A 25,396-nucleotide genomic window follows, 5' to 3' on the forward strand; every position below is an offset into this window, starting at 1 on the left:
TTTTCACAGATTACTCCGCAGGGTAACTATGGCAGCGGCAGTAGCTGGGATTCTATATTGCGACTCCGAACAAAATAATTGCCTCAGGAGCAGTTTAAGATGGTGACAAAAATAGTGGGTAGACCTTTACACAAAAAATTGTAAAAATAAATAAAAAATAAAAAATCTGTTAATGAGGAACTCTTTTAGGATACCAGGTTGTGTTAAAAAAATAAATAAAAAATCTTCTAGTTCATCAGACAGACACCTCCAGTGAACAACTAATCAGAAAAGCGCTGAGCCTTTATTCATGCCTGCGTTTCTAACTGCAGATGTGACGTTCTTGTTATTTGCTTGTATTATCTGTTAATAAAGTCATTAAATACGGGCAAATGGAGCCTAATTGGAAAGTGACAAGACATCTAAACTTTTCACCGTCTGAATTTACACTTCCATTAACAATTGAGCCAACATTATCTCCTCAGGAAATGCGTGCAATGCAGTCAAAAGCTCCAGAACAAGCTATTATGAAGACCTTGAGTTGTTCTGACATCTACATTTTCCAAGGTCGAGAGCATTAATTTTTTAGCTGTCTCCGTGCCATCACCACCAAATCCTCCCATTTAGCAAAATTACACATTTAAATGCTTTTTTATTTTTTGAATCTCTAATGTCTATCTGCAACGGGCTGTCACCTGAATGTATTATGTGGGACAATCCAATCAGCATTATCTGTGAAAGGTGAATTTTCTGAACTTGATACAAAAAAACTTGTAGAAAATGTAGAAGCAATTTAGACTTTGAGCTATCTGAAAATACTTCACAGGTGTTAACGGCTGCAAAGATTAGTGTGAACGACTCTAAAATGTCAAAATAAAAAATAAAAAAAAGTCCAGCAATCTGTGCTGTTTTCTCCAGTATGCAACACTGCCACCATGTGGTAGTGTATCTGTACTATTCCCCCTGTTCAAAGTTAGGGTTTCAGATTCATTTTGAAGAGGGAACGCAAAGGAAACGAAAGACGTAAATAGGAGAGAATGAAAGTAAAACCAAAGAAAGACGAGAGATTTTCTTTCTGAAAATGCATTTCTTAGCAGCCAACACAGTTGCAGCAGATTGCTTCTGTTTTCCTAAAACAAAGAAATTCAATGTGAAATAATCTGTAAAATTGTAATCTATGAATAGTAGGCCCTTTGTGGTTCATATTTAATGTCATATCGGATATAAAAATGGAAAGGTTTTCTATTGTAGGTGTAATTCAGAAGTACAAATCTAAGTATAAACTGAAAGAGTTGTTATTTTATGAATGGGTTGGTTGTTACATGCCAGATAAAATAATGACAGATACAAACACATCAAACACATTTTAATGTCTGATTACTAATTATCTTCATCAACATAACCTAAAACTACTGTACTCTGTTTTCCCATTTTCACAGACCCATATTCTGGTCTGCACTTTGGTCTCATGCAGGCACTTAATGCAGATCCGCTGCAGCCTCCTAATTAGATTTTTCGAACAATTACAACTTAATGTTCACATCACAGGCCACATTAATTGTGGTGTTTGAGAAAAGGACTAAAACAAATTTCCAGTTAAATTTCCGTTTTTCTAGGCTGCCGGCTTATAACTATGCCACGTTTGATTTAGTGTTTAGTTAAAATGTCAATTCATGGATTCTAAAGCCATATAATTATCCCCCCTCGTCATCTTCAATTAGTGTAATCGCTCGCGTGCAAATGCCAGCACGTGTCATGTCCAATAAAAGTCTGTCTTCCACTAAGAAAAATAAAATAAATAAAAATTAAAATGACTGAACACTGTTTGAAGTCTTCATTCCAGATATTACCACCCCCAAAGGAGTGATTGTTCTGGAAGCTCACAACACAACTAAATGAAATATCAGTGAACCACAGAGTAAAAGATATTAGCAGCCTTCTTTGAAACATCACAAGCATCAGGTATTGTATCAATCAAATTATAGTTGTAAGTCATCTCATGTGAGTAGCCTTTGTACAAGGCAGATAAATTACATGGTTTCACCGGGTAAATGGACAAGAAATTGTTTGCAATGAAAATTAGAAAAAAAGAGAACGAATGTCTTTGAACTGTTAATTAAATGCAAGCGATAGAGCATTGTATTGATTTTTAGATCTCCCTCTATCTTAGAAGATAGAGGGAAATGTTGTGAGGAGGGAGGTGCCTGGTGAGGTAAAACCCAGAGTGTTAACCTCCTCACACATTGTCCAGTATATCAAATGGTTTGTGGAGGTGTGAGATACTTTGAGGGGCTTAAGTGGAGTCTTTTTCTGAGTGACAGCGAGCTGCAGTGAATTGCCTTTGAATTGCCTTTACATGCATAGACATCCTTGGGGTCATGGCTTCAAAGCAAAATGACATATCCCTGAAATATGTTGAAAATCCCCTATCTTATTCATTTTGTGCTATCTGCCGATGTCCAGTCGGTCAACGTCTATAACACCAAAGCAACACTCCCCGGCATCACACTCAAAGCCGAGCTTAAAGCGTCGCAGATGTGAGAAATTCTGTCGTTGCCGTGTTCTTCCAATCGGAAAAGCCTTAGGGCTTGAGTTGAGTTGTAAACATTCTTTCTCACCACCACCACCACGCCAGACAGATGATGTGAGATTTGATCCTCCCCGTGCTCCTCCATGGGCTGTCATTTGTGTCTTTTCATCTTTTCATGGTCACATCAGCCGGAACTCATCAAAGCCGTGCCATCAGCATTCCTGTAATACCACAAAATAACATGTACACAAGATGATTTTAAATGAAAGCATATCCTTAAGGAGGATGTGATCTATCTGCAACTACACAAAGAAAGAATCTTTCTAATTAAAAGTGTTCTGTCCACGCATTTTGAATGTTTACAAGTTTTGACAACTAAAAAATGAGTCTCATGAATTATATTTGGATTGTGTCTTGCATCTCTAATTCCCAAAAATCAATAAAATACAGGTGTTTGGCAGTAGAGTCTAAATGGTCACATTGGTTTTGTTGAATGTTGAATATGTTTCAGTAGGGGAGAAAATAACCAATGTGGTATTTCTGGAGAAATGGAACAGGTGAGACTTCTTTAGGGGGATGGGGCAGCTAAATCTAAATAAACATGTCTGAATGCAGATGGGTGCAAACAACTTCACAAGTGAATGTATTTTAATTTAAGCCTTGAATTCTACCCACGTTTCTGATGAAATTAGGATTTCCTCCCGGTATTCTGGTGGAGTCTTATGAAACCAGTCCACAGCTCAGTTTTTATGTAATGGTCCTGGGATTTTGGGACATCAAACTTTAATGCTCACTAGAAGTTACTGTATTCAAACTAAATATTAGATTTGCTGGATCCTAACATCCTTGGTTTGAAGATGTTGGGAGGCGATTACTTCACAGTCCTCACAAACAAGTCTATGCTTGTAGTCCACAGAAAGTGACAAAAACATGTATGTGTGTGTGTGTGTGGCTGATAACCTGCAGGTGGTGCCATGTCATTTGCGGTTTCAAGTGATTGCAGAGGTGTGTGTCATTTGCTGATTGACCAATAGTTGACAGTGTCTGGTTTCCAAGTGACCAGAGACAAATCACTCTGCTCAGCTCTCTTGTTGTGTCGTTCCCTTTGAGCTCGCAGCTCGCAGCTCCGTCAGCTGTTGTGTCGGTTAACCACCAGAAAGTTTCTCACTTTCGTGCGGATAATTGACAGCTTCAGTGTGCAGTTGTGACAGTAGTGATTTGTTGGTAGCTATGCTATTAGGCAGCACAATGCTGTCATTTTGCAACTTGTAATTACCTGACTATATCTGCAAATAGTAGTCACAATAAATAGTATACTTGGTTTCAATAAGGACATTCATATGTTTCTCTTTTTGCTTATATGCAATTGGCGCTTATTTCAAGGAATAAATAAACAAATAATCCTCATTTGAACCTTGATTTAAATGGGTCGTCCTTATAACAGATGGTGAGTTTCACAATCTCCTACAAGTCCAGGTTCACTTAGGCCAAAGGGCCCGGAAGATTCTGTAATGAATCATCGTCCATTTAAGGCTGAAGGACAGGCTTGACCTTTCAACAAAGCTCAACGTGGACACCAACAGGACGAAGGAGGGCGTTACAGTCAAAGAAAACACGTAAAATGTTTGAGTCTCCGCAGCTGACTTGGTTTACGTCATTTGCTGAATTCACAGGAATAAACATTTGATAAACAGGACCTAAATACATATTTAAATGAATTGAATAAAAACGTGATGATATAGAAAGAGGCTTTTATATCCTTACAAATACATTGCGTCAACTTACAGTCCCACCAGTTGAACATAATATGGTAATATTAATATGAAATGCACTGTCAGTGTTGCCCAAGAGGTAAATGAAACCAATCATGTTTGTCTTTTAGATAAATTTGCTGACTACATCCTTTTAATTGGAATGGAACTGAAGATGGTAAAATATAATGTTAAAGGAACAGTATGTAAGAAATGTATTTCAATTAATCATAAAATGGCCCTGATATGTCACTAGACATGAAGAAATCATGTTCATTTCAAATACTTATATCACTGACAACAGTGGTCCGGCCAGGATATTGTCATTTAAAAGTGAGAGTTGCAGCCCTCAACTGATGTTATTGTTGTCATTTTGTGTTTTGGTCTGAGGCGCCACCCTCCACCTATCTACCAATCACGAAGTCAGTAGAGTTTCGTCTTCCGGGTTGCCAGCTCTGCTCTAGTTACCGCAGCTGCAGCTACGAACGTGTCGGATAAAACATGTATAACGTTACGAAACCTAAAAGACCTCGTTATGAATCCGAACTACGTCGTGACAAAGTCCGAAATAAAACAAGGATTTGTATAGGAGATGCCTTTGAAAGATGGAGACGGCTGAAAACGGAGAAGAATTTGAAGACAGACGCCAACGCTGCTAATTTTCTCCTGGCGAACTTACTTGTACATAATGTAAATGGACATTTCAAATATTCATGACAGTCGAACAAAGTTATGCATGTTCGTGCAAAGTAACGTTACGTTAGCGCATACAGAGGAGGTGGCTCATCGAATTGAAAAGGTAAGGAATTGTTTGGGAAATAAAAACGGCGAGTCGTCATTGCTAACATTAGCAATGCATTATGAGCCCGTTTCTCTGTCATTATGCTGAAACGCCGAGGAAAACAACATTAGCACGTCGATTATGGCAATGTGAAACGTAATTGAGACGTATTGAGTAGCCTAACGTTACCTCGGTAACCTGGCAACCTCGAGTCAGGGGGGAGGTTGGAGGGGATACACCATTCTACAGTATTTTGAAAGTGATTGCAGTACCAGTTTTGGCCAGTTTTGGCCACAATCTTACATACTGTTCCTTTAAGTATTTAATTCCTTCAAAATACTCCATAATGTGGCTATAGTCAGAATAGAACTATTTGGTTCGTTGCACCGTGGCTGGATGCGGCTCAGATATGCACAGAGGTGCCCCGGTGGGTCCATCAGCGGGAGAAGAACCTCACAGCTGGCTCAGTAATTTGCCTGGATTCAGTTGAACCTCTGTTATTCCGTCTATACCCCTTCAAGACACGGGAGGAAGTCGCTGCGTCGTTATGGCACCTTTTCAGACTTCTATACACCCCACATACACCCAGCTGCTGTTTTCCATTTCTGTGATTTCATGACCCGCTTCAGAAAATGAGGGGAAAAAAACAAAAAAAAAAAACATGCATAATTTCAGCCTCAAAAGCTCAATATTGTATCTCCTTGGTTAGCTCCCAGAGCAGATGGCAGCGGCTGCGTGCTGGTCTCTGTTGGTCTCTGTGAAGGTGATGTTGTCTGCGTTTCATCTGTACTTCAAGCCAGAAAAAAAATGCTCTTTTGACACACGCGGTCTGCATGTTATGAATTTAAAATGGTTTCACCGGAAAGATTACATAACTGTAGAAATGTAAAAATACTGGATGTGCTGTAACTAGCTTTTCCAGAGCTTGTACCATTTTACCATATTTACAGAGCGCTATCTGCTTCACTTGAAATATAAAAAGTCTTTATATTGGAAACTCTCAAGTTCTCATAAAAAATATTTTTCTTGTCATAGAAAATAAAATGCTGCTGGATTCAATGCAAAAAAAAAAAAGCCTCGGCACTGCATGTCAAGGTAATGTTTGAAAAAAGGTATAATGTATCAAGGATTAAAGGTCAGAATTACACTGTTTATTAAAATTTCAAATTTTCTCTGCTTGGTCTCACAAAAATACACCGCAATGTGGAGGATCTTAGCAAAAAGCCACAGGAAATACACCTTTCACTGTGCCACGGTGTATTAATGTTAATATTATTCTGATAATACACTGCATATGCAGCTGTTGCATGAGGTGCGTAAATAAACAATTTCCAGCATCTGCCAAAGAATTGTCCTTTGAGAATACACTTTAACAAGTGATACCAATCTCTGCCAGATCAAACTTGAAAATTTAGTAAATCGGCTGTTGTTGCCAAGGACATCAGTAAAAGGAAGTTTTCCTCCGGGAGCACAGATGGGCTTAGATATACTACAGCTGTAGCATAATTAATTATAAACACTATCATGAAAAACTGGAAGTGAAAGCTATTTAAAAAAAAAATAAAAAAATCTGACAACTATATAGCAAAACAAATGATTGTGTCCAACTGTTAAAAAAAGAAAAAAGAAATTTTACATGTACACAAGACAACAACATACTTGAAGTCCAATCTGTTAATTTTGAGTTTTCTGTTCATATCGCTCAAGAATCGTTGCAGAATTCTGGACAAGTTAAAGTATTTCATCAGTGCACAATGAGACTCATTGTTTCTCTATTACTGTGAGTCTATTACTGAGACTCACCTCTTCCAGGTGTATAAAGGAACATTTTATCTGGTCTGGGCTTCTGTGGGAATAACACAGTGTACATGGAAGATCTAACAGAAACACAATGATGCTTGTAGGTGACTATATATCGATAAAGACGTAATTATGGATATATGTCATTTGTGCCAGTAAATCAGTCCAAATGCTACAAAGTGGACTTCTAACTGAATCACTGGGCTGGGTTATCATTTCTGTTCACGAGTCCACCGCACACACATCCTCAAAGAAGCTTCTGCTGCTCTCCAAAAACGATTGTGATCTTGAAGTTTGCCGAGGAGGCAGCGCTATTGGAAAACACGTCATGTCGACTCGTGAAATCAAAGTTTAACTGTGCGGAAGAACACGCAGCACTAACATCAAAAAATAGCGTGGGCTGGGGCTGCTTTGCTGTCTCAGTTTTCTGTTTTTCTTTATTTTATTAAGTAAATGAAAGCCTCACGCATTAAAGTACATTATTTACATACGGTTCACCGTGCAAGGCCGTGCCTAAGCCTTCCTTGTAGCTAACCTTGCAGTCTAAATGCACAAGCCCCATTTACACACCCGTGAATGAATGTAGGAACATCCTTGAACATATTGATACACAATTTATTAGAACTGCTAATTAGGAACGAAAAAAAAAAAAAGAGGCACAGATGAAGTGCAATTAAACAGACTGTTGAATCAGTGAGCAACTGTGATTGCGGGTGACCAGCTGTGGCAATGTAGCACCTATAATTCATCACTTACAGTATAAAGTGTCTGTATGAATGGTATCTTATCGTCATTGAGTGTAAGAAAGACGATCGGTGACTGATTTATAGCTCACATTGAAACTTTCTAAAGGCAGGAAACATCTTTAAGTAATGCTCTACTCTGAGGTAGCAAAGCTCTCCGGCACACCACGAAAGACTTGACAAGAGGAGATGCACACTGATATATATAACACTTAGAACGCCCACTGCTGACTTTTTCCACACCACACGCTGATGCTATGGATTGGTCTCTGGTGGTGCCACTAGCAGAATGTAATGCAATAATAAAAACCTACAGAAACAACCGAATGTCTCTATATACACCGTTTTGTGCCTCCTAAAGAGTTGTGACTCATCAGAGAATGGACATGGGCCTCCTGAGGGTGTCCTGTGGTGTCTGGCTACAGGATGTTGTTAGCGAGGGCTTTGGGTCCTATGGGTTGAGGGGAGGGGCCTCTGTGGATCAGACTTGTTCCAGTGCATCCCATAGATACTTGATCAGTTTGGGATCTAGTGAATTTGGAGGCCAGGTCAACACCTTGTCCTATCAAGGCATTGATATGGGGTGGGGGTGCCTGGTCCGGTCTAGATGGGTGGTACATGTCTAAGTAACATCCACATGAATTCCAGGTCCAAAAGTTTCCCAGCAGAACATTGAATTTTCACAAGATGGTGAATGTTATTAACTTTGCTTGTCAGTGGTTTTAATGTTTTGGCTGATTGGTGTAGTTAAATAAACTGACTGCTAATATTTATCCAGTCTTCATACTCTTATGTAATGCTTGTGTATTTGGTCTTTTAAACCCTCCTGTGGGCCACAGTTTGATTGACACATTAAGGCCAGGAGGTCAAAACAACCCTCATCCTCCAGGGTCCATGAAAATCAATAGCAAACTCACCCTGGCAGGTAGTTTGTTAAGACCTCTCTGTCTGAGAGTTCAACAGAAGGTTGAACAGGTTTTGGCTGCAGGCTCTGTTGTGACCTTCTTAAAAAAACAGCAAGGAAAATTTCTCTGCTTCATAAGATGCGTAAACAAACTACTACACAGACCTCTGACAGATGTTTGAAAGAAATACAAAATGAATTCGGAGTGCTACGTGAATGGATTAAAAATGCATTGCTTATCTGCACATTAAAGTTAAACTGCCAAGTTTTACCATGTACTGAAAATGTGATCTTTCTAAGAATCTCATTGCTGACGAAGTTTAATTTGCTACTTCTGAACTAAAGGAGGTAAACACTGAAAAATAACTAATAACTAATTAATTCTTCCCCTGACCTTGCCCTCTTCATTAATTTATTTACCCAGCCACAGATAAAAAGCATTTTCTCTAAAGTATTTTGCAATTAATCAGATTAAAGTTCTGAAATGAAGCGATAAATAGACAAAATTAATTTACACCAAAGCCTGCAATCAGTCTTGATCAATGAAAAACAATCACACATTTGTGCTTCTTCTTTTTTAGGTAAAGTTTCTTTTTACTTTCATTATATTGGTAATTATCCATTTGTTCTTATATATGCCACTTTACTGCAAGTATCTCACTAAATCAGCATACTTTGAGATGGAAACATTGACTTCAGTTGTCATTCTGCCAATGATGCGTTCATCACGAATGTTCAAAGTTTTCTTCGACACCTTTTTCTTGCGTTCTAAAAGACTGGTGCATATGCAGTACATTTCTACCTACCTGTATTCAAAGCGCTTCTTCCCATTCGTTCACACAAGCGCTCACCACAACTCAGGCTTCAGTGTCTTGCCCAAGAAGACCTTGGCATGTGGTCCATGTTCATGCACCGCAGGTGAACCACTAGCTTTGTTGGTGGACAACCCAACCCACTGTACCTACTGATCCGCGGCTAATTATCGGCCACTAACTAGACAGTCTTAACATCTGTCCCCAGAAAATTTCATCCCTATTTGCTTAATGAGTCTTCTGGTTCTGTCCATTGGTTGGTCGTCATAACACAATTCATTGTGGAGAAACTCCACACAGGTTAATCTGAACAAATTCTTCTAATTGCAGGGGAGCGTTTGGGTCGGTAACAGACTGTAGTCATGTGAGTCTGAGGTAGGCACCGGCCACACACACCGATCAGGCACAACATTAAAACCACCGTCAGGAGAAGTAAACGACATTGACCATCTTGTGACAATTCAGTGTTGGACCTGGCATTCGTGTGGATGTTACTTAGACATGTAGCACCCACCTAGACCAGACCAGACTTCAAAGAACATGAAAAACAGCACAAGGTGTTGACCTGGCTCCAAATTCACTAGATCCCAAACCGATCAAGTATCTGTGGGATGATCCACAGAGGCCCCTCCCCTCAACCCATAGAGCCCAAAGACCACCCACTAACAACATTCTGTTGCCAGACACCACAGGACACCCTCAGAAGGCCCATGTCCATTCTCTGATGAGTCACAACTGTTTTGAAGACACAAGGGAGACCTACACAATATTAGAAAGGTGGTCATAATGTTATGCCTGATCAGTGTATGTTCCTGATAAAAAAAACCTAGACTCTGCACTAGTCATTTAGAACTCCCTTAGTTATGCTGCTATAGGCCTAGGCTGCTGGGGGGCGATGCACTGAGCCCATATCCTCTCTCTCTCTCTGGCACCGAGCTCCTATCCTCTGATTTCTTTTCTCTGGCACCGAGCTCTTGTCCTCTAACTTCCTACCTACAACTAGTCATGCAATTCTGTGCTATTACTGTTTAGCATGCTGTGTGTCCGTCTCTCCCTTGGGTTCTGCTCAAGGTTTCGTCCTTGCCACCGTCGCCTTCAGTCTTGCTCTGGGGGTTTCAGGCCGGGTTTCAGACCGGATGTTGTAAAGCATCTTGAGACAATTTGTATTGTTATTGACGCTATATAAATAAAATTGAATTGAATTGAATTGAAGAAGCCACTTGGATGAGTATTTAAACACCAAGAAAAGTTACAGAAAACTTAACAATTTAATGGTGTATAGAGTGTATCTCAGGAGTTGTATGTTGAACTCATACTGTCTTAACCTAAGCACCTGGATTCCACCTGACTTAATGTATTTATAAATTATCTGGGCCAAAGAAATTCAATTCAGCAGACAAAGACAAATGTAGTAAAAGAGAGGACCGAGGTATCTGTATTAAAATTGATGGCAGCATTGCGCGTGGCATTAGCCACATAAAGCTAGCATTGAACTCAGAGTGTCATTGTTCTACCGTCATCTTTGATAACAGTCAGTCTTTATTGATTGATTAGCGGTTCCACTGGAGACACCGGACAACAGCATCAGAAACAAAGCGCCACTGAAACACTAAATGTACCATAAAGGAGTAAACACCCAGAACTGATCAAAAGACATTTAACAAAAAACAAAAACAGATTAAAAAGTTTTAAAAAGCGGTGGTGGTGAGAGCTGAGGTCCTTTTACAACAGTGAGTTCAGCGCATGTCACTACAACGACAAAGATCTATTTCTGGCAAGAGTGATTGGCAGCAGGAGACTATGACACACATCGTGAAGTCTTTTATTGTGAAACTCTAACATGTAGGTACACCAATCTAGACCTTAAATTAGCTGTTATTTCTGCCCCAGCTCTACTTTCACACATTACAGGAGAGCATTGAAACATTTGCATAATAGTATGATGTGCATCGCTTTTACTGAAGTGCACAGCAATGATAAAATGCATGATTTAAACCTGGTATCAACTGCCTCTACCCACAGTGAATATCATTAAGTCTTCAAAGCATATGGTGAACAGTGTGAGAATATGCCTGTGCCGCTGAATACGAATGTGCTTCGATAGAGTTCCTCCACTGCAACAACAAACCACATGTAGTGTGCAAACATCTAAAAACGTGTCCATGCAAATATGTGTAATCGATCCACTTGAGTCACACTGAAATCTGTATTGCAAAGATGTTGAAACCAGATGCAAAAAAAAAAAAAAATAATAATACAAATCTGTTATTTCTTCAGCTGTCCACCAGATGGGTGGAAAGGAGCACCATGTCTGAGAGCAGACCCACATAGTAGGACGTGGAAAGTGAGGAAGTATAAGTAGGAAGTCATGCTCACGGGGAAGCAAATAACAACATTATGACATAATACTGGGGTCACACTTGGAAGAGGGGATCCAACCAACACCGGATCTGTGTGTGTGTGTGTGTGTTTGTTTGTGCACGTCACGATCATGAGTTTGACATAAAGATCTAGTTGATTGTAAATCACACTTTTTTTTTCTTTTTCTTTTTTGGGCTGGAAGTATAAATGTGCTTCTAAAATGCAGCCTAAAGCGTGTCATGATTGTACCACATTAAAAAATAAATAAATTCATTCATGCCAGTGTGCATGTGACCACACCCTCAGCCACACACATACACTCGTACACACACATTTAAGAGCTGGAACCCCCAAAACCATCCACGCTTCGGTGCACGGTCAAGTGTTCAGCCAAGGCTGGTGATGTTGGAGCGACCACCGGGGGGTGCTACGATGCGGTGGCCAGACCGACGGGGGATATTATCATCAATCTGCGCACCTGAGAAATAAGTACAAAATTAACATATTATATATATTCACAGAAATAGGTTCACCCATGACTTGTGTATAAAAGTTAATTTAAAGGGGAACTACTGTTTTTTACAACCTGGACCTTATTTCTGGCATAAAATACGATCGTTTACTCACCCATATAACTTTGGTGTCATTCGGAGTCGTTCGTCAGATATCTAGATCCGCGTATATCCATATAGTGGGAGTGACTGGGGCACCGAAACGCAGCCTCTAAATAACGCATTATCTGCCGTGCAAAGCGTTCATTTCACCAATATTTTGTTTTGATATGCTAGTGCTATTCCCCGTTGAGTCCAGAGTTACCTGTTATCATCATCTGGGGTCTGTAGACTGACCTACTAACCTCTGACCTGGATGATGTCATCTCTGTTTACCTGTAATTTGCTACTGCTAGTTTTTTGCAACATGGCTGAATATTTTTCCGATTCTGAGGTTGTGGACGATGAACGTCCTTACAAGTAACTCCGGACTCAATGGGGAATAGCACTAGTGTATCATAACAAAATATTGGTGAAATGAAGGAGTTTCGCAGCAGATAATGCGTTATTTAGAGGCTGCGTTTCGGTGCCCCAGTCACTTCCACTATATGGATATATGCGGATTTAAATATCTGACGAACACCAAAGTTATATGGGTGAGTAAACAATCGTATTTTATGCCAGAAATAAGGTTCCAGGTTGTAAAAAAAACAGTAGTTCCACTTTAACGTAGCTGGATGTATGATTTGTGTTACCTGAAAGGCTGAAGTTGGACTGGTGAAGGTTGCGTACTGGTGGCGGCTGGTGTGTGGTGGGGGAGGTTTTGGCTGATGGAGCAGGAGTAATGTATTTGGGGGTGGGAGCAACATCGTACACAGGGCCGTCGTATATCCCACGAGTGACGCCCTGCTTGCTCTTTACCTGGACAGAAAATACACAGAGACACACACACACACACACCCAAACGAACCTATTAGTCATTCTTTAGGAACAAATTGCCGCCGGTAAAACCCGCTGATCACAACAACACCGGATTAATTGGCTCATTTGTATTTTGTTTGAACACACTCACAGTGGGAAGGCAATTAGGGCTGCAGCTAATGATTATTTTTATAATCAATTAACCCGTGCATCCTTTTTTTTTTCAATAAAATGATGAATTGTTTTTGTCTATGAAATGACAGAACCATGAAATAGTAAAAAATAGACACTGATTGTTTTGTGTGAACAGTTAACAGTTATATAAAACAGAGATGATCAGGAAATCCTCACATTTAAGCAACTGTTGGGATTCAGGCCTAAAACAGACTTGTGGCATTACTTAATTACCAGTGGCATGTGTATTTTATTTTGGTTTTTTTTTGCTCTCTTCAACCAGTGATTAAGTCGGTTCAGACAGATTATGATGCACAGACAGCTGCGTAATCACAGCATGAGTGTGATGTGGTGATGTCCTGCCAAAGGAAGGAAGGAAGGGATTTCTCCACTTCATTCTGCCAGGGTACGTGCCTCCGAATACAGCGCAATCAGCATCAAACTTTGCTCACTGAGCCCATGTCTGGAGAGTCTACGAGCCCACCTATACTCGTAGACTCTCATATAAATTCAATTTATCTTTTTTCAAACTGCTGACACTGCAATGCAATCTGAATGTGTTCCTGGAGGGCTTGCACTAACTTGATTTTGTCATACGCAACCTGATCCGATCCCCGGGGGAAGCCAGAGAGCCAGTCATTTCAAAATAAACAGTAAGATGTGTGACTGTGCCTGTTGTTTAAGTGGTACAATGGTTGCACTGTAAATGTTTTAGTCCACTGCACATTAAAAACCCAGGTGCTCTTTGTTTGAATTTGCAGAACCTAAAAGGGAATGTAACGCAATGAAGCAGCTGAGTGTGAGGAGTCACTTTATTTTCCTTTAATGCTAAAACAGCTGCCATCCAAAGATAAACGGCTGCCACCTGGTGGTTACTGGTGATGTTGCTACCTGAGTTAGACAGCACAGCACCAAAATGTTCAGTGCAACAAGACAATGTCTAGCTAGCCTGCAGAAAATACTAATACTTATAATATGTGCTGATGAGTAGGCAAATCTTCATGTGACTTAAGGTTCAGGGTTTTATTTCAAGGTATTTCTGAGTTCTGTTAAGAGAAAGTGGTGAAAGTATCACTGTGTATTTACTGAACATCTCATTCTATAAGAGCTGAGAAACTGTCACATCCCTACTGCTGCTTTAGAAGTGTTTTTAAAGTCATCCGCATATTGTACCTGATTCCTGAACTTAATGCGCTGGTAAGCAAAGTCAGGGAAGGGCTTCCGTGGGATAAATCGACCGGTGCCCTGCTGAGCGTGCAGCTTGCCTTCTTCGTACACAACCCGACCTTGACTCAACACCAGCGCGGGACCGCCCCGGCACTCCAGACCCTCAAAGATGTTGTATTCTGCAGCCTGTGTTTGGAGAGGGAGAAAAATACAAGGACAAAGGAAATCTGGATTAAGCAAAGGCACAATAGAGAGCTTTTTCATTTCCCCCTGCCGCCGAGGCCTACTGTGCCATTTGAGCAAGAATTCTATCAGAGGGTTTCATGGACGCAGTTGAGAGGATGGGGGGGTGTACTAGTGAGAGGCTCGGGGCACAGAGTAGAGAGACGGCAGTGTTAATACAGGGGGATGGGTGGAGATAGTGGCCCAGAATGGGTGAGGGGTGAAGGGGGATTATACCCTAAAGCCGACACCAGTCTGGATAAATGCCTTTGAGAGTGGCAGAACAGACCGAATACATTAACCACTGTCTAATATTTTCACTGAATTATGTCACATTGCCTGGGCACATTTTTTAACTCCATTCGCTGGAATTTAAATGCATCATGTTGTCTCGAAATGTGTCTTCATCCAATCTGAAAGAAACGACATACTGTATGTTCTTGTTTACCTACAGCATATATTGTCGCATGTAGACATAGTTTGATTATCAAGGCTGTTCTATAGCTGTCTGTAACGCAAAGGGGTGCGAATGGAGCTTCATTTGCGGAGCTCAAAGGACTACACCAACCATGTCCTGGATTATCCACAGTCCACACTGAGTGAGCACCGGAATGACTTTCAATTAAATGTGCTGCAATTTTTCAGCGTCATTTCCAATTAATGTCAAAGGGAATTCCATTTGTCTTCATTATTCGTATTATTCATCATAAGTGGCAGTAGAAATGTTTGATTTCAGATTTGCTCAGAGCTGAGTGCATCTCAAACCCGAGCCAATCAAGGCAATCTAAGTGGACAGCGCTTGAGACAAATGAGACAATACATTTATTATCGTTTGGGTGAACTGCCTCTTCAAATATAAATCTCATAGTCGCTTGGCACATGTTTTGTCGGTGTCCTTCAAAGATGTGACCTTAATAAACAGAGGTACAGTGTATGTATTGCAATATATGCCTTGTGTTCTTCTAAACCCGCCGCACCTATGCAATAATGTCAGACTTGACTGAATATCACTCCGACCTAAAAGTAATTTTCAGGTTTCTCTTCACCTCGTGTGATCTTTCACTTCGCTTTTATCCTATTTCACACTCATGTCTCCCGCAGTCTCCCTTGAAACCTCCCTCCTGCCCCCCCCCCCCCCCCACCTCAATCTTTCCTTTGGTTCCGCTCGGATTTCTCTCTCGTCGTGTTTCCTCTCCCTCAGCCCTGTTTTCTTTTTGTTCTCACCGACTGCTGAAGTTTGGCAGTGATGGTTTTGACGCTGTCTGGGTCCCAGATGACAATATCTGCGTCAGAGCCCACAGCTATCCGGCCCTTGCGTGGGTACAGATTGAAGATTTTAGCGGCGTTGGTGGACGTGACTGCCACAAACTGGTTCTCATCCATCTTCCCCATGGCCTGCGAGACAAAATAAAAATGACGTTTTGAATGACACACAAAAACTTCGCAGCTACACAAAAGACACACGTGGCCTCGTTGCTCACCACAGCCTTGTCCCAGACGAAACCCATCCTCTCCTCTATTCCGTTGGTTCCCTCTGGGATTAAGGTGAAGTCATCTCTTCCGATAGCTTTCTGGGAAGTGCTGTAAGCGCAGTGAGAGCTGCCCACCACCTGCAGGTCCCCACTGTCGAAACAAGGAAAAAGATAAGAAATCATTTAATACATAAATAATTAACCTGTCAAGTGTAGGGCTGAACTATTGAATACAGGGAACTCAGGAAAGTCTGAAAAGCAGACAATGTTTACGTTCAAATACAAAGACATGCATTTCAACAATTAGCCACCAGGTGTCCTCTTTGAGCGAGCGTGAGTTAAAGTTAAAGTCATGTTGTGGCCTGAGGCAGAAAACCAGCCAGCTGAACTAGTCAGAATGGTGCAACACAGCTGCAGTACCAAACCCTGAAGCATCTACGAGATTACATAAAGCTAAACTGCATTTTTTTTGTTGTTAAAAAAACTGCTTAACACACAAGAGGCTGCATCTGAAAGATAAGGAGCTACGATTATCATGATTTGCGATATGAGCCCTTTTATTTATTGGCTAATTACAGTGATTATTCAGTAATATGTGAGCTGTGGGATCATCACCCGAATGCCAAGAGACTGCTTATTAGGCAAATAACGGGCCTCACTGGAAACCGAGAAAGAGTGTTGTTCCTTTGTTCACGTGTCTGGAAAAAGAACCTAGAAATGCACCGTGTCGTTTCAGGAGAGGCAACTGCGGAATCACACCACCGCCCTGACAGCGTGGACCCGCCTTGAGAAGAGGGAGTTGCAGACGAACGGGTGGAGGAAAAAGGGAGGAGGAGGAAGAGGAGGATGAGCAGGAGGGAGGCACTTGGTAGCCAAGGAAACGGATGATGAAGGATTCTAGTTCTTGTGCTATTTTTGGAATCGGGGACAGTCAAAAATGTACAGCTGGAACTGCTGTGCATTGCATATGTGTGTGTGAGAAGAATTTAACTAACTATTACCATGAACTGTACTTTACACTCCGTTTAAATGGGTTTCTAAATCATTACACAGTCGTTTATTTATAATTAAGTCTTCCTCACCTGTTTCTTTTTCTACACACACACACACACACCTTCACCTTCTCTCCATCTGCTTTTCTTTTTAACTGAGCCTGACAGCAGTAGTGTGTGACATGAATGCCTAACGAATGCGTGGGGGTATAAGCAATGAGGGTTTCTTGCAGATGCCTCCTTTCATGTCATCCGGCTGATTTGCATTTCACATTGTGCAGAGGTTATAGCTAAATTAAGCATTTTATTTGCCCTCACCCTGCATTAATCACGAAACCTTTCACAAGTTCTGGTGGTTATGAAATACACTGTGGGCAACGTACTTTGTCAGGCTCCACAAAGTGTAATAATTTGTTATTGTAACATGTATATCTTGGATTAAAGATTGCACAAAATAAGTTATTGTAACTTAAGTTCAGGAACTAGTCCCATTCCCTGGGTTCCTCTGCCATCGTCAGTCTACACATTCCTCCCCCTTTTCATCCCATCCCCTTGAACCCCTTTTCATCCCATGCCCTTTTCATCCCATCCCCTAAAACCTTTCTCACCCCTTTTCATCCCTTCCCTAAGACCCCATTTCATCCCATCCCCTCAAACCCTTCTCACCCCTTTTCATCCCTTCCCCTCGATCCTTTTCATCCCTTCCCAAGACCCCATTTCATCCCATCCCCTCAAACCCTTCTCACCCCTTTTCATCCCTTCCCCTCGATCCTTTTCATGCCTTCCCTAAGACCTCTTTTCATCCCATGCCCTTTTCATCCCACCCCCTCGACCCCTTTTCATCCCATCCCCTAAAGCCTTTCTCACCCCTTTTCATCCCTTCCCCTAGACCCTTTCCATCCCTTCCCTAAGACCCCTTTTCATCCCATACGCTCGACCCCCTTTCCTTTTCATCCCATCCCCTCGCCCCCTTTTCATCCCATACCTTTCGACCCTTCTCATCCCTCCATCCATTTGTCTCACAACCTGTCTGTCAATAAACTTATTTGCAGCAATTAAGGTGTGGTCTTGGTTGGTGTTAGTGCATTTATTGTTAAACAAACTAGAGTCGTACCAGGCCAGCAGTGTGTGGAGATGGTCTGGAGTTGTTGGGTCAGGACTCAGAGGCGGAGACGTCACATAAGCAGCCGCCTTGGCCCAGTTTTTGCTCCAATAGTGAGAACCATCAGTGGCCAGGCTGGCTGTAATTGGCTCCCCGAAAACTACAGAACCTGGATGAGACGATGGTAGGACAGTAAAATTCAGACTGAAAGGAAACTGCCAATAAACATAGAAAAGGGTGATAATGTGATAAAGAAAGGTGATAAAGAAAAGTGAGAAAGGGAATGCCAACCTTTCCTCCGGGCCTGAGTGATGGTTTCAGCTGCACTCTTGCTCATCACCTTTGTGATGTAGACAGGACAGTTCACACGGTTGCCAAGAGTGATGGCACGGAACACCGCCTCAGCCTCCAGCTGCACAGAAACGACATGAAGAGCTCCTCAAACTGACACAGTAATAGGCGGACTGAGATAAATTGCGCGTGAAAATCACCTCTTCAGGACGACTCAGAGGATGGCCTTCGGGGCCGGTAATTCCCATTCCGAGGATTTTTCTCTGTTCCTGAAAAGCAAATTAACACAATTCAGGCAACACCATTCTCTTCACACGCTCTACAATCACTGTCAGAACCACATGCAGTACCCGCCAAGTCACATTTTGGTGCCTCTGATTGTATCTCAGTCTTGCACAATGGAAAAATCTCACAGCCTGTCAGGCTATCAAAGAAAATAAGTGTGCATTGTAATCCTAGAATGCCAGTGCACGGTGGGGAGCCTGTGCTGGCTTCGGTTACTATGCCACAGCCTGCAGCACAGCAAAATTATGATGAAAACCACCGCCCTTCCTCTTTTTATTAATTGTTTTAGTTTGTTCTCTAAGGGTTTGGTACGATTTTTCATCCCCTACTTCCCCATTTCAATTACAGTTAGGTTAACAAGCATGTCATTATCATTCATTACCCTGATTAATCTTCACATACATCATGTTTTTTTCCCCCTTTATTTGTTCCTTTAATCTACACCATCGTCACCATGACCACGATTAATATTGTCGTCACTGCTGCTTCTGCTGCTGCTGGCAATATGAGCCGCCTTCACCCCCAACCACATTAATCATCATTACATCATCATCATTACTCCAATAATGGTCAACAGCAATGGTGACCCAAGATAAACGCGTCATCTTCAGAGGCTGCAGCGCCAGCATTAATCCCTTCATCTTTCTGAGGGCTGGAGAGTTATGTAACACGAGCAGCTCTCTGCTGCAGTGGAGGCTGGACGCAGCTATAAAGTCAGAAGACTGGAGCACTTACCTGAGCGATCAGGTCTCCATTTTCGGCGTGAACTAACACCACAGCACCCAGCTGCTTCAGGAAGGAGAACGCCGAATACAGCTGCGGATGTGATGAGTAAAAAATAAATATGGGAAAATAAAAGTGACCACCTTTTATAGTAATTGGTGAATTAGTGTATTATTAGAGTTTAGTGCAATTAGTGATCACGAAACATACCTGAGAGTCTGTCATCTGATACACGTCCTTATAAGCCATGTACACTTGAAAGGAGTTGACACCTGAAAACAGTGGAAACAATGAAAAACTTCATAAGACTAACTGAAAAACTGATTAACAAGCTTGTTTGACATACAAAGCAATGCATGTTTATGTCTAACATCTGAGCCTTGGCTCCGTTTTCTTTTAGCTGCCCCAAAAGAAGAACATTTCTTTTACTTAAACCAGATTACAAGCAAAATTTGTACATTGCCACCATGACAGCGTCATAATGGGAACAATGAATCTCCACTGTGGCTTCACTGTAAGAGGATTCAGCACTTGGCCAAATTGTTTCTAAATCGGTCCCAATTGTTCTTGTGAAATGTGTCCAAACAAGGGATTGAAACAAGAATTACAGCAGCGACCGCCTCTCCGAGATATTACAGACCAACCAAAAACTGACATACCTTTCTCCTGTACCAGCAGCTCCAGCTCATCTTTAACAGTTTCATTCCACTGGGGGATGTCTACGTGCAGAGAGTAATCGCAGCATGCCTTTTTATCTGCAGCCTCTTGCCAGTATTCAAACGCCTCCAGCAAACTGTCTCCAGGCTGAGGGGTCACGTGGTCGACTTAAAATAGGGAAAGGTCAAAGGTTAGGACGGGAAAGAGAGCTGACCTTTATTTTGCAACTCGGATGTGGACATGATAAGCGCTGCATATGCATTCACACTCACTGATCATGGTGGTGCCACCGGCAATTGCGGCTTTAGTGCCCTGGAGGAAATCATCAACAGGCTGCGTTCCCAGGAAGGGTTTCATCAAACAGGTGTTGACATCTATTCCCCCTGGTATCACTATGCGGCCGTCGGCCTCGATCACCTTGACATCACCGTGAACAATCAGATTCTCCCCCACCTGCCTGCCACGGATCAGGCACACGGAGGGAAGATGAAAGGGAGGTGAAAGCAGAAGTGAGGAAGTACAAAGATGAAAGGGGATCGCAGAGGTTGAGGGGATGACAAAGACAATTCAGCATTTATATTTTTATGCCTCTGCCGATTTGGAAATAATACACTCCTGTATTCCCCCCACATACGCACTTGATGAGCCCATCCTCAATGTAGACATCTGCATAGAAAGACTGGTCATCATTGACCACTCGCCCTCCTTTAATCAGCAGCCTTTCACTCTGCAGGGAAGAAGCACAGGGAGGGAGGAAGAGGAGGGGAGGGGAGGTGAATTTAGTGCTGACATTTTGATGTATTGCACAATCAGTTATGTAATCCATGACTTTATAGCGATACTGACACGGTGCAGCGGAGGGTCGGGCAGAAATGCATAGCCACACACAAGTGCTGTGCATGGGTGGGGCCTGAGAAAAGTTGACGCTGTTCCCTCTCTTGATTAATTATATGTAGAGTGGGGGGCAATTAGACACATCAACGGCTGAATACTTAAACACATGGTGCTAAAACAAGCACAGTTTTGTCGAGACTACAATGAGTCCACACCCTCTACAGAGTGCCACCACAGAGGGTGCCTGGCAACAGCATTAGGGAGATGTTAGGTCTCCATGGTAACCACTGATCATCCGTGGTTGCACATGACGACAGCTGACAGCCTGCTGAATATCAGCATCTTTACCCAATAAGGATGCTTACAAAAAGGGAATATGTGCATGCATTTCAGTGTACAGCTGTATTAAGTAGTGCTACTGCTTACTAGTGGTTGACAATGGAGTCATTTGATATTTTATAATACCTTAAAAACAGACAATGCATTACGTAAAATGGACGTTTTAACATCAGTGAAGAAAAAAATGGATCTGCACAAATCCAGTCTCACGCCTCGGTGTTTTATGCAACCAATTGGTTCGAGTGCGACTCCTGACTCGACCGTCATGTCAACCGACTTAATCCCTCTGACAGGCGGCGAGATTACACAACACTATCCGACCGGAACCGAGAGCCCGCGCTCGATTTGACACAGACAGGGAGCCGTCACCTATCTCGGGGCTGCAGTTTCACACGGGCGCAACATGAGAGGGCCTTCTGCTCTTTGTCGTTCGCTAAGAATTTAATCCCCCTTCTGCCTGGCGTCGGCTGCAGGGATTTGCATACAAGAGAGCTCCTCCGGTTGTTAGACCGTCGCTGACCAGGCACCAGGCCGGGTCTCTCTTACCGTCAGGTGGGGGATGCTGTTGTTCTCCTGGTGACTGGTCCCAGACATGCTCTCTCCGTCGCTCTGCCCCCTGGCAGTCAACTCGAAAGGCGAAATACGGTGACCCCCCCCCCCAGCGCAGGGCTGCGCCTCCGTGTCACCCCTGATAAGAGTTGGTGATTGTTTCCTTGAGTATAAGACGGGAAGCGATGAATCCGCCGCCGTACGGCTGCGTCAGGTTGCGTGGCGCGCGCACGGCGAAGGACAGGTGACTACCCCCGTGCGTGCCCCGCGTGCCCCGCGTGCCCGGTGGCAGTTCACGTGAGAAGGCACAGAAACAACACAAAGAGGGGACGTGCTCTGTCGCTGTCCGGTTCAGCACCACACAAAACACATGCCACTGTTTGTTTTCGCTACATTTGCGTCTTTTTGGAGCATTTTGTTTGAGCTAGATATCATCTAAACCAGAACCAAAACAGCTAAACTGCAATGCAGCACATAAGTTCATCATTTATGCAGCCTGGAGCATTTGAATAACAATTCACGGTGGGTAAGAAACGGGTACGGTCATCAAAAATTAATACAACAAAACATTTTTTTGGCCACTGTCAAAAATTGTAAAAAAAAAAAATTGAGGCTGTTTTCAGAAAAATATGGACTAATCTGTTCTGACGTGGGTCAACAGTTGTCCATCAGCTGTAGTTTACTGCTTCACTCAGTGAGGTCTATTTTAAATTTAGGCCTAGTGGAAATGACAAAACCAAGGACCAGAACCATCAGTCCTACCTCTCCATTCTGGCTCTCCTTCGCCGATGAATATCTGGCCTCAGCACTTGTGCGTGTGTCGTCTCTCCCGGGCGAGTCGCCCTGAGACCCCTCCCTAGCCTCGCCGGGCGTCTTACCGATGGGGTCACCGGCGTCCAAAAGCCTCTCCCGGCTCCCGCTTCTCGGGGTGCGGCTGCCTTTCCTCCCCACCGCGTAGTTGTCGAAGTCTATGGTCTTGCTCTCGTACGCCCCCTCCACGGAGCTGAACATCCCGAACGATTTTCGCTGGTTTGGCCCGGTGGTGATCGGTCCCGCCAGGTAGACCGGCAGCTCATCCTCCCGGTTCCACTGCCTCCTGCAGTCAGACATTGTGGCTTCGGCGAGAGACGCAGACTTCCCCGAATCGGATGCGATGGGCACAGCTTTGCCTGTTTTACGTCTAATAACCGGGTCACGGTCCCGCCTATCCAGAGAAGCGTACGCATCCGATGCTGCGATGAGTAAAAAGCAGCTCCCTTCAGGCAGCCAGGGATCCTTCCTCTACACACATGATGCAGTGCTCCAGTTTTGATAGGTCTGCTGATGGCGTGTTAGTATGAACTAGTTTTAAAGTGCTGCAAGAGGCATTGAGTGCACCTATCTGCACGGATGAAATGAGAGCAAGTCTGGTGTTTTGGCCTCTTTGTGCGCCTCTTTGTCTCTCTAACCCTCCTCTCCCTCTCTCTCTCTTTCCTTAACGTTTGATGTGGGGGCTGTGCGTGAGCTGGTCACAGCTTCAGCGGATTAAACAGGCGTGTGCCATCTTTTAACCCACATCTGGGGGGTGGGGGTGCACGCAGCATGTCCATGTGCCCCTGGGGTTATATAGACCTATGGAATGTGTCATACGGGCAAACAACACCCTAGAGCAGAGGTCTTCAACAGGGGGTCCGCGACCCCTAGGGGGTCCGCGGAGGTACTGCAGGGGGGTCGCGAAAATGTTTTGATTGATTAGACATTTTTTTATATTCACCTCAGTTTGAGGTATGTTTATAAATGGCAGTGGCACGGCCACCCATACCACTGTACCTTGCATGTTCAAAATAAAAACATGAATATATTAACCTGTTTGTTATTTTAATATCTTAGTATTGAATGCAGAACAACAAGGTACATTTCTACAAGGCACTATAGGACCGGTTTAATATAAAACACAATTTTATACAATATATATATATAAGTAGGGGGTCCCCGCTCCATCTCTCCATCAGATTGGGGGTCCTTGGCCTGGAAAACGTTGAAGACCCCTGCCCTAGAGTCTAGACGTTTCTGTTCATGTGATTTCAACAGGCTGCCCGTGGGAATTCTGGGAAAGAGAGTTAAAGAGAGAGAGAGAAAGGCAGAGAAGCTGCCGTCTTTCAGTACTCTAGCAGGTGGACAGCTCCCACAGGAAACACCGTGAACGAAACACAGCAACAACACATGAGATTCTGATCATTCATTGGACATAAGGCTAAACATAGCTTTGGCACATTGCTTAATAGATTCTTCTTCTTACTGTTGTACTATTTTTTATTGTTGTTTTTAGTGGAGGTGGTGCTGCTATTATGCAGTACCATACTAAGGGAAACAAATGCCAGGACTTTTGCAGGATCATTAATTTAATTGTGTTACTCACTAAAGGATCAGATAAATACACTGTCAACCATAAAGTTGGAATCTTTTGTTTTCAGACACATTTGTCTTTTTATTCCTATTTAAGATAAGATAAGATAAGATAAGACAAGATAAGATAAGATAAGATAGGACTTTATTCATCCCCGTGGTGAAATTAGGGTGTTACAGCGGCAGGGAACAACAGTGCAGGATACAAAAAAGATACAAAAAATAGAATAAGGCAGACGAGAGAAACTATATAAAAAAGTAAATATGTTATGGTACAAAAAATATTTACATATTGCATCAGGTTTTCAGTGGCTAACCAGAAGTTGAAATAACCAACTAGTGTCAGCAGAGGGTTGAGGTGGTGAGGAGGCTGAATATACATATTGACATTCATGAATATCATGAATAAAAACAAACTCCAATAGGAGTTGCACCAAGTATTGCACTAGAAAGACGTGAGATAATGACAGGTGGTATATACTGTGCTCTTGTGGGTCCTGAAAAGAAGCTCAGCAGCAGCAGAGCTAGGAAATGCTGATGTGAAAGAGTCTGACTGCTGAGGGGACAAAAGACCCCCAGAAGCGTTCCTTCTTGCACCGTGGGTGCAGCAGTCTCTGGGTGAAGGAGCTTCCTAAAGTCCCAACTGTCTCATACAGGGGATGAGAGGGGTTGTTCCTGATATTTGACAGTTTAGCCATCATCATCCTCCTCTCCCCCACCTGCTCCACTGAGTCCAGAGGACAGCCCAGGACGGAGCTGGCCCTCTTGATCACATCAATTATACGTTTGGAAGAGACCGATCATTAAGTTTGGAGAACATGCACACTTAATCCATCAAGAATATATCACATTGTCGCGATCATTTCATGAGAAGAGGTAAAAAATATGTGTTATTCCAACTTAATGGGCAACACTAATATTTAGCCCACACTCTTTCCCGATCAAACGCAGAGTCCAGATCTGAAACATCTCTCCTCCATATTGTGTCCAGCGCCAGAGGGTCTGTAAGAGTGTTGCAATAAGAACCAATAAAATCTTGAAACAAAGCCACTTGTGCTTCCAGCAGAGTCGAACAATTTGCAAATTGGATGTGGTAGAGGGGGCTTCGCAAGGAGACACCACTGCCTTTTA

General features: G+C 42.7%; 1 protein-coding gene across 2 annotated transcripts; it reads right to left on the bottom strand.

Moving 5' to 3' along the window:
- Positions 1-10,701: 10,701 nt before the first annotated feature.
- On the bottom strand, positions 10,702-21,946 carry crmp1 (collapsin response mediator protein 1). 2 transcript variants are annotated; one of them, XM_084571060.1, is made up of 14 exons: positions 21,878-21,946; positions 20,797-20,885; positions 20,431-20,615; positions 20,161-20,325; positions 19,712-19,773; positions 19,514-19,594; positions 18,694-18,762; positions 18,494-18,614; positions 18,215-18,371; positions 16,118-16,259; positions 15,861-16,031; positions 14,421-14,600; positions 12,908-13,073; positions 10,702-12,139 (listed from the first exon to the last, which is right to left on the bottom strand). In XM_084571060.1, the coding sequence occupies exons 1-14, from the start codon at positions 21,923-21,925 to the stop codon at positions 12,048-12,050; spliced, it is 1,728 nt and encodes a 575-aa protein (XP_084427186.1). In that variant the 5' UTR covers positions 21,926-21,946; the 3' UTR covers positions 10,702-12,047. The 2 variants fall into 2 exon arrangements, with proteins under 2 accessions (XP_084427186.1, XP_084427187.1); XM_084571061.1 differs by lacking the exon at positions 21,878-21,946 and having other exon boundaries at positions 20,431-20,611; positions 20,797-20,832.
- Between the last annotated feature and the right edge of the window lie 3,450 nt (positions 21,947-25,396).

Source organism: Chelon labrosus (assembly GCF_963514085.1).
Source record: "Chelon labrosus genome assembly, chromosome: 2".
Lineage (NCBI taxonomy): Eukaryota > Metazoa > Chordata > Actinopteri > Mugiliformes > Mugilidae > Chelon > Chelon labrosus.

Bases quoted from the DNA above. Each gene is read 5' to 3' on its own strand.
- crmp1 (XM_084571060.1), bottom strand. From the start codon at position 21,925: ATGTCTGGGACCAGTCACCAGGAGAACAACAGCATCCCCCACCTGACG. The intron at 20,326-20,430 runs GTGAGTGTGAAT...CCCTATTTTAAG, and splicing joins CGGTGGCACCACCATGATCA to TCGACCACGTGACCCCTCAG. The intron at 18,763-19,513 runs GTAAGTGCTCCA...TTTGCTTTTCAG, and splicing joins ATGGAGACCTGATCGCTCAG to GAACAGAGAAAAATCCTCGG.